General features: G+C 41.5%; 1 protein-coding gene across 1 annotated transcript in view; it reads right to left on the minus strand.

Moving 5' to 3' along the window:
* Nucleotides 1-293: 293 nt before the first annotated feature.
* Nucleotides 294-9,745, minus strand: part of LOC137891622 (transcriptional repressor scratch 1-like) — a 9,533-nt gene continuing 81 nt past the window's right edge. The window contains exons 1-2 of the mRNA XM_068736336.1: nucleotides 9,247-9,745; nucleotides 294-4,600 (exon numbers count right to left, since the gene is read on the minus strand). The exon at nucleotides 9,247-9,745 is cut by the window's right edge and continues 81 nt beyond it. Of these exons, the coding sequence (XP_068592437.1) occupies nucleotides 3,873-4,600; nucleotides 9,247-9,358 (840 nt within the window). The 5' untranslated portion in view covers nucleotides 9,359-9,745 and the 3' untranslated portion in view covers nucleotides 294-3,872. The remainder of the gene's footprint in view (nucleotides 4,601-9,246) is intronic.

The following is a 9,745-nucleotide window of genomic DNA, read 5'->3' on the forward strand; positions in this document are numbered from 1 at the left end:
AGCTAATACAAAGAATGGGCTGTGGAGTGCAGAGTTGAGTGTTATTCTATGTAAATGAACACTCTTCTGACTTAAAGGTAATCATACTTTATCCACATGAATTGTTTTAAAAGCTACTTAAACAGAAGGTACATTGTAGGGGTCAAAAAAGTTTAAAAGGAATGAAAAACAATGTTACTACTTAAGTGCAGCAAAGCAACTACAGTCCAATACTGCTCCTATTTTCTATGGTGTGTGTATTCACTGTGACAAAACAAGAAAAGACACAAAACTATGACAACTGCCCTGGTTGGTTAAGATTATTCTTTATTATGAAGTGCCACAAAATGCTTTGTGTTCATTGTGCTTACATTGTCTGAATTCTGGCTCAAAAAACCCAGGAGATCCTGTCTCTGCAACAGAGAGCCAAACCTCTTGAGAATAAGGTGTGTTAGATATCGCTATACAGCAGTAAAAATGTCTCAATCCAAAGGATTCTTTACAAACCCTCCTGCAATAAATTATTATTTAGGTTATTATCATTCTTTAACTTGGAAATACAAAAAAAGAAGAGAGGTCAAGCTAGTACAAGGTTTTTAATTATTCTCTACCTGAATTCTAGTTAGTTTCATTGTGCTACTTTCTTTAAGGTGGAGATGACTAGAATGGAAGTGCTTAGAGAGAACAGACCTGGAGCTCACCCAGAGATAGACACAGTCAGACAGACGCACACACACACACACACACACACACAGCTTTTCTGTCTCAAAACCACCAGACAGCCACCCAACAACAACTTCAGCCTAATACCCTTAAGACATTTAGACTGCAGTGCAAAGTTGAAGAGAGCTTTAAAAACAATGATACAATTTGTGATGCATAAACAGAGGAATCGCTGTCAGAGAGACTCTCAGTGGTTTGTTGGTAGAAGAAATTGTGTTATTACTGTTTTTGTCTCATTCAGATGGAAATGATAAGATTTTAGAGTTGGTGTTTAAAATAATAGCATATTCCTATTTATATCTCTGCCATTGGTCGTAATGCTTTTGTTTTTTTTGCCAAACTTGTGCTTTTGATCTGGGATTGTATTTGTGTAGAACTTGTGTTAAAGCACCACATTTAATGTTTTTTACCTACTCATATGTGTATTTTTTTTGTATTTTGGTGAAGAGTTTAAAATCACTGCTAAAAAGACAAAAATTTTGGCTCCAAAAAGTTGAAGCTCTATGACTAATCGTCTGATACAATTCAAGTTATTGCAGCACAAATCTAGTTCACACATCAGAAAGAGAGATAAGACCTGTAATGTGCTGACTCACATACTGATGTTACTCCAGTCACAACAAAAACTGCCTCTTTCTCACTGACTTGTGAGCTCCATAAAAAAAAGCTTCTTTGTGAAAGACTTAAAGATTGTATCGACTCCTCCAACACAAGACTTTCACAACAAAATGTTGACTTTTTGACTTCAGAATAGATCTGACAGCCTTTGATTTCATACAGGTCCTTTAACTTTATCTCTGAGATGTAAATGAAAGTAGATAATGGCTCCATGTATCACTGCAGACTTTCCTTTTGTCCCTAAAACCCTAAATGGTGTTGGATATCAGTAATATCATGCCCGAGGATACATTGCAATTATCAAAATGTCCTTTGTCAGGGATTCACATCTGAATAATAAACCAATTTCTTTTCACTTGTTGGAAGCTTGACTGTGGACAGATTCTCCCTGTGTAGCTTTCACAACAGCTCAACAGCAGGCACCGTGTGCTTGCTTGTGTGTGCATGCACCGATGCACTTGTGCCCATGTGTTTCTATGCAAAGTTACAATGAATACATATGGCATATAAACAAACACTTCATGTTTTGTGCAGATCTGTGTCAGTCTGTCTCTCAGGAAGCTCCACGAGTCTGTAAAAAAAGTTTCTGAGCTGCAGAGAACTGGGTTCAGCAACACTGGTATTGGCCAACTAGATAAAAAGTTAAACCATCTGTGGGTTTGGGTTAGTGAGAGTTAGCCTGTCGGTATATCACTCGTAGAGTTAGCCCATGGTCGGCCCAGCAGGGCTAAATGGGGCCTACTGCAGAATAATCAGGACTGGGCCTAATGTATCTATTGGACTGTAACAGTTAAGCTGCAACCGGACCATCCAGCTAAAGTGCATGCTTTTTCTGTGGTTTAAGAATGCACGCTTTATGGTTTGGAAGTGCACTTGAAGGGTAGTTGAATAATGCATTGCATTTAGAATTGACATTGGTCCAACTTCAACAATGGACCAAACTTTGACTTGGTTTTCTATTGAGATCCTACTGTGAGTGGCTAGGTGCTGTATGCTTACTTTCATTTTGGGATTGTGCACGTCTCATTGTAAAGTTCTCCAATCGGATTGCTGTATTAACTTTATTTTATCATTTCTTTGTATCAGCACAAATAAATGCCTTTTATTAAAAGGTTTGTTAAAGGCCTATTGTTATTTGGCTGGAAGACAAAGAAGATGTGTTGTCAACAGGTCCCATTTTAACATCCCAGACCCTTTATAAACCATTAAACTCTCAAGAATGGCCAATGATCCAATCAAGTAAAATGTTGAGAGGCCTAAGTTAGGCCTCCCCTGGTTATTGTTAGCAGGCTTATTTCATGCTAGAATTAGCCAAGCACGGGTCTGTCAGGGTTATAGTCATACAATAGGCCTCACACCCAGCAGGCAGCTGATCCCAGCCTCTCTAGCCTACATCCTACATTAGTTCTACTCACTAAGAGGCAGGCAGTGCATAACAAGAGAGGAAAGACAGGACTTTTCTTTTTGTTTCTCTAACACTACATTGGCATGTTCCCTGATGTCTGTAATATTAGTATTATTCTGTTCATGACTATAGGTGAAGTAAAACATACCTGATTTTAACTGCTATACAGTATGGTAATACTTCATAACTTCATCATAAAATACCATGCATTAGGTGATTATTGCTTTTAAAGAGTCCTACGGAGGCTCCAAGAGAAAAATATTGCCCTCAGGTTCTATCTATAGGAATTTGGCAAAAATCATACGATTTTATGATGTTGGCATAGATTTCTTTTTCTTTTTTTTGCATGCAATAACGTTAATAAGAAAAAAAAGGTAAACAACTTAATAGGAAAAATAGTACCAAAAAAAAGTGACATATGCTTTGGCCTGTACTGATAGAAAGAGGTTGGCAATTATCCTACATACATATATAGAAATTAAAGTGCAACAAATAAGTTAACGCAATCATTTCATAATTATAAAATCAAGTATAAACATACAACAGATAAAAAAAGAAAAAAATGCTAAAATAAGTAAATAAATAAATAGTATTTGTACCTCAGTAGTGGAGAGAATATGGTCACTTGGTGCAGCAGAACATTATTATTATCATCATTATTACTATAATTATTACTATTATTCCCTTACAAAACAAAATGAAAAGAACAAAACTCTATCAGTGCAGGGAGGAACCCAGTAGCTATAGGCTTACTATTGTCTTTGTCGTCATCCTCATCATCATCATCAGTGTCCCAAAATATATGATGCCGTACTGTCTCTAAATGCCAGAAGGAAGCCGTGTGAGTATTATTGTCTCCATCCAGAACAGACGGAGAAGGAGGAGGTGGTGAGTTTTTGAGGAAGTGCATGCGTACATCAGTTAAATCCTTAAGTGGGCAAATCTCAAGGAGAAAAATTGTGCTATTGTCATCATCGTGAACAGGCTCCGAGGGAAAGCAAGGTGGGGGCAGAGTAAGAGAGGGGGAGGAGGGAGAGCAAGGTCACATTCTGACCAAAAATAGATTGTTTGTGACTGCAGTTCAGTCTGTAAGGATAATGGTAATGTATGTCTGCAGTTCTGTCTGTTGTTTTATCTATGCAGGGGGTCATGCATCTAAGGGGCCAAGAGGAGAGAAGGGGCCTTTGAAACAGGCAGACTCGTAGTGCTTGTTCAGGTAACTCTTGAGCGCGAAGGTCTTGTCGCAGCGTTTACACTTGAAGTGCTTGAAGGCCGAGTGGGTCTGCATGTGAGCGCGCAGGTTGGAGCGGTCGGCGAAGGCCTTCCCACAGTGGGCGCAGCCGAACGGCTTCTCGCCCGTGTGAGAGCGCATGTGGCCCTGTAAAAGCCAGGGTCGACTGAACGCTTTCCCACACACGTCACACTTGTGCTTGAGGTCGTGAGTGAGCAGGTGCATGGCCATGGCGGGCATGGACACGTACACCTTACTGCAGGTCGGACATTTCTTTGCCAGCTTGCTGTCCAGCGAGCGGTGTGTCTGTTTGTGCCGGCTCAGGTTGGAAGACGTGGCATAGGTTTTGCCGCACTCGTTGCAGGTGTGCCTCTGGATGGCCCTGGGACTGCTGATAGCTTTCCTCCTTGAGCGGCCATCGGTGATGAAGAAGGCATCGACTGAGTAACCTTCACTCACCGCAGCATCTCCGTTGATGTAGCCGTCGGTGATCTCTGAGCCAGGACTGTCTGGGGACTCCGAGTCAGGGGCCCCGTAGTCACTGTGGATACCATCATAAAGGGGGTCTGGGGAGGGCACTTTGATCCCACCATCACTCTCACCATCGTACACAACAGGGCTGATGTAGTCGCTGATGTATCCAGCTGACAAGGGAAAAAACAGTGTTAGGTCATGGAAGTTAATATAAAAATGTTTTTACACAGACATGGGAATCAAAGTCAGATCTAGATTAAAGTATTTGTCCCTGATGTAGCCGTGAAATATCTTGATAGCTGGTAGATTTCCTCCATTAAAAGGGGGCAGAACCCCCCCCCCCCCCCCACCACCACCACCACCACCACCACTACCACTACCACCAGAGACCCATGGTTGATATACCAGTAGGACATGGGGACACTCTTAACCGCACATGTCCGTCTAATTGGGACACAACAGGGGGGAAAGTTTGGAGCTGGACAGGAAAAACAGAGTGAAATCAGATAGTCCTCTTTTCTCAAGCTTATCCTTCTTCACAGACACAGTAATGTAGGGATTCGGTATACTGACACTATTACACAGTCTGAATTGGTGGAATTGAATAAGTGCTTACTCATTGATGTGTACAGCTACACCATTAGTGACATACAGCTCGACTTATGCAGCTGTATGGGTTCTTCTTCCACATCCCATTTGAGTGCATTTATTATGAATCACAACATAGAGATGATGGGTTTACATGTATAATCCAAACAGGTTGCTCATTCAACCAGTCACTTGTTAATGTATGTTGTATGTAGAGGCACCATTAAGCCGTTCACTAAGTGCTATGGATGAACACAAAGGCTGACATGACAGGCAGTACAATTTTGTATGTGTTGAAAAACAGGATGCATTTTTTTCTTGAAACTGAAAGAGCAGAAAAGTAAAGATGGCAATGCAATAGGTGAAACAGAAGGTTCCAGTAAGATCTAATCCCAGTTCAGTAATTTTACATGTACTTCCAGTCTAAACCTGATCATTTCTGATTATTTACAGCACAGAGTGTTTGCTCCTTCTCTCACTCTAAATGTACAGATGAAAACTTAAATAGGCTGCTGCCTGTCAGGTGTAAAAGTACACAGAATATTGTGGTAGGCACAGTCCTTCAGCATGTACCTGCCCTGGAGTAATACTGCAGCAACTATGGCCAAGTCCAATTTGATGCATTTACCCTGCATACGAAGTATGGGAAGATTCTCAACTCACAACGAGTAAAGCAGCAGTAGCAGATGTAACTAATCGTAACAACTTTAGACATATGTGAGAGTCTGAATTGGCATATTGTAACACAGAACATCTCACACCTGTAGCCAGTAGTGGTGGAAAAAAGCCTGCAGTAGGAGTCCTAAGATAATCCAGCAATATACTTCCTCTCAGTTCTCAAAGGTTGCAGTTTAAACACTTCCTCTGAGGAAGATAAATGCACACAGGCTGACCCTGAACTTGAGAAAGCTGATTTAGGCTGTGAAAATGAGCATCAGCACCACGGACAGATCCAGTGCGCTGCAGGTCGATGGCACAGTGACAGCAAGGCTGCTGAACAGGCTCAGTCAGTGCAGGCAGCACTACAGTGGCTTTTTTTTATAGATCAAGGGGTTTAACAGTTGCATGACAAGCCTTTTGGGCAAAGTACAGTCACTGAAACTCATTCTAAAACAGTAAAGACATATATGAGCTGGTTAGAGGACTACTCCCTCTTGACAAAAATGCTAGTTATTTCGCATTTGACATATATTGTTCACAGGCATCATAAATATGTGAAGAATGTGTACACATTTCTAAATAAAAGTACAGTACAAAAATACATACTAACTAGCATATTTACTCACATTATAAAATACCTTTAGATTTGATTCCCTGCCTGGCAGTCGGGTCATTGCACACATGTTGTTTTCTGCTCCTTTACTTTTTTGGTTTTGTTTGATCATTAAACATATTTCGTTGAAACATGCATTTTGGCTTACTGTCTTTGAAACTATCATTAGTGTGACGGAACATGTTTGGTAAACACAATTCATTTGTTAATAGCTTCAGTACAGATGAACCTGTTCCCGAACAGGCATCCCTAAACACAACCTGTGACACTTCATGCATCAACAACATAGACGATTGTATTAAACAAATCTCATATATACACCTAATACATCCCCAATGCCTATACCCATCATGCAACATGTCAAGAATGCACATCGACACAAAAGTCAGGACAAAGAAGCTATTCTAGATATCAATGTTGAGGTCATGTGTTATGTGTTAGTTAAAGACGTAGTGTAGATATGTAGTTGGACATAAGAAAGGACAGGCAATTACGGTTCATCATATGTATCATCAAAAAATGTATTGTTGGAAAACATTTTTTTACTTTTTTCTCCTTTAAGAAATGAATGTTGTTATTATTAATCCAGTCTCTCAGAGGATTTTTGGGTAAGATGCAGAAGCAACACGCTCTATGTGACACCACATATCTGTCTGCTTACGATAAGAGCTACCACATATCTCCCACAGTGTCCCATCTGAATACACAGTCCCATCACACACAACGCACAGAACACGGGTGGGATATAAATTATTCCAAAAGCCTGTTCGTTCAAGCAGAGAGTTGCTCCTAATGTGGTGTTGTGGGTAGTGCCTGTGCAGTACTGTACGTAGACGCTGCATTAAGCTGTTGCCATCAGATGTTAGGGATGGAGACAAAAGGTGGCTGGGACAGGCAGCGTTGCACGCTGCTGCTGAGGTGGCAGATCGCGTGTCAAGCCAAGCAGGGCTTGTTAACCTCGACATTATAAATACACCACTGACAGCTTTTTTTTTTGCTTTATACGAGCAGTGAAATGCAGGCAAGACTGCACACGGAATACACATGTTGATGTGCAACAACGTGTCAATGACATTGGGGTGGAAGCAATACAGTGGCTGCATTTGCATGGCAAAGGCATCTCTGTTTTGTGTTTTTTGTGTGTAAAATGTGACACAGTTACAATGTGTGAGGAAGTTCACAGCTTCAGGAGCAAAGAGGCAGCACTGAACAATGAATCACATAACTGCAATGGGGCCCTGCTTCGTTACGCCTAAAGAGTCAATTTAAAATGTCGTCATAAGAAAGGAACCAACGCAGTAACCAAGCATAAAAATACCAAACAAGGCCTGATGTCTTGGACAAAGAATTTGCTCAGATTGAAACGCTAAATCTCTGAATTTTAGTGAACAGAAAATGATTTGAGATTAGTGCTTTGTTTCTAATTTTTAAAGTTAGTCCAAAATAATGAATACCCTTGAATAGAAATGTGACGTCCATTCATAATCTGTTACCCGTGTTCAACAGTTCATCAGCGAAGTGAGAAAAGACGTCAGCAACGTCAATTCTGCTTATGTGATGGTGTTACAATGTAGACTTGTGGCAACTATTGTAGGCATACAAAGCATTTATTAAAATAAATAATCTTTAGTCCCTGCGAGTTGTCATCCTGCAAAAAATCTGCCGACACAGCAAAAATGGGACAGCCATACTTGAACACGGAGCACACCCAAAACCCCATGCAGAGTGAGGGCCTGTGATGAGGATCATTTTGTATTCAAAAAATATCAAGAAAACACTGGACTGGGCCACTGGTGCTAATGTTTGTGGCCACAGCAGTGTTACATAAAGGAGAACAGACTGCTGCTTATTTGTGCTGCACTTGGAGGCGGTTGGTGAATAATATTATAATGTTTTTAAATGATATAAACTGTTATCAAATATAAAGTGTCACTATGTTTTGTCAGTATAATTTCCGTATAAAATATCTACACCAAACCCACAGGATACAATAAAGTAGGTTGTATCATCACACTGAGCGTGCAGCATGTCCAGAGAAGGACAACACGTTGACTGCGACTGAGCTTTACCTTTTGACAATGCACCGGATATTAATAAACACTGACCTCTTTATCTCTTTTAACCTTACTTAGCCTGCATGGGGGGGGGGCGGTCCCAATTGACTGTGAGCCAAAATCAATAAAACTTTGGACATGCTGGATTTAGTTGATTCTCTAGTGACCTTTCTGCTCCACTGGCAACTCAACTCCTACAACCCACCGAACGTTTAAATCAAGCCTGCTTTAGCTTAAACACTCAGTAAATACCGTGGGTGCTATCATAGAGCAGGGGTGTAGTGCTTGTTGATATTGGCAGTCCTTCTGTGTTTCTGTGCCCATCTCATCTCATAATTCTCTGAAGTCATGTAGAATTACTTATGTTGCAGTGGACTTGGTAGCGCGGGGCTTTAAAGCTTTTATCATCCATCACAGAGGTAATAACTATGTGATAACTCTGAGCTGTCTGCCGCTGTTCTGTAATCAATGATTATAGGCTACTTATCTGCCTGAAGTACCCCCACATCACCCTGCAGGTATAGCAACAACACTGTAATGCGTTTCTAATGGAAAGGCTATATACGCCAGACTAATATATAACTAGTATAAGAACAGGTACAACACTTCATTCACAGCTGAAATAGGCTACGGACATTTTAAATATTTTGTTCAGAGTTGCAGCTCCGTATTGACGATTGGGATCAATCACAGAGAATCACTCGAGGACACGACCGCTAATTTCACCTCTTAGTGACACAGCTAAAGCCTTATTTTGGAAACAGCATTGTTCGGCTCCCTCCCTGCCTGTCCTCCTCCTCCTTCTCCTCCTCCTCCTCCTCCTCCTCCTCCTCTGTCAGACACACTTGTTTTTGAGACACCTGTTACTGTTAGTGCTCGCTGTGTAGGCAGCATGACCTACCTTTGTCATGCAGCCGCAGGCTGAGGTCTGTCCTGTGCCGGTAGACGTTCTCCAAATCCGCTCCGGCGAAATCATCTAGTTTCACCTTTTTCACCAGGAAAGACCTTGGCATGGTGGTGCGACACTCTCACAAACACAACAACACACACTCACAAACACAGCCGTTTTCCGACGGCCTGGCCAGCGTGCTGATTCGCCCGTTACACACCAACAAGACGGGCGGATCGGAGGAAGATTTTCGGGCTGCGAGTTGATCCGGGAAAATAGTTTTTACGTTCAACCACGGCTTAGTTATTAATTCTTTTTCTGTTTTCTGTCTCCCAGCTTCAGTCTTCGTGCAGAGAGGCTGAGGAATTCAACTTCAGTACCGGACAGCTCCCCCGTGGGGGGTTCCTCGCGCGCTCTGTACTCAAGAGCAGGCGGCAGACCAGGGGGCAGAGGCTCGTGAGCTGTCCAAAAAATACAAAATTAAAAAAAACAATATAACAAGCGGTGAGAG

This window comes from Cebidichthys violaceus, unplaced genomic scaffold, assembly GCF_023349555.1.
Source record: "Cebidichthys violaceus isolate CVI_PGR_0920_01 unplaced genomic scaffold, fCebVio1.0.p SCAF_7, whole genome shotgun sequence".
NCBI lineage: Eukaryota > Metazoa > Chordata > Actinopteri > Perciformes > Stichaeidae > Cebidichthys > Cebidichthys violaceus.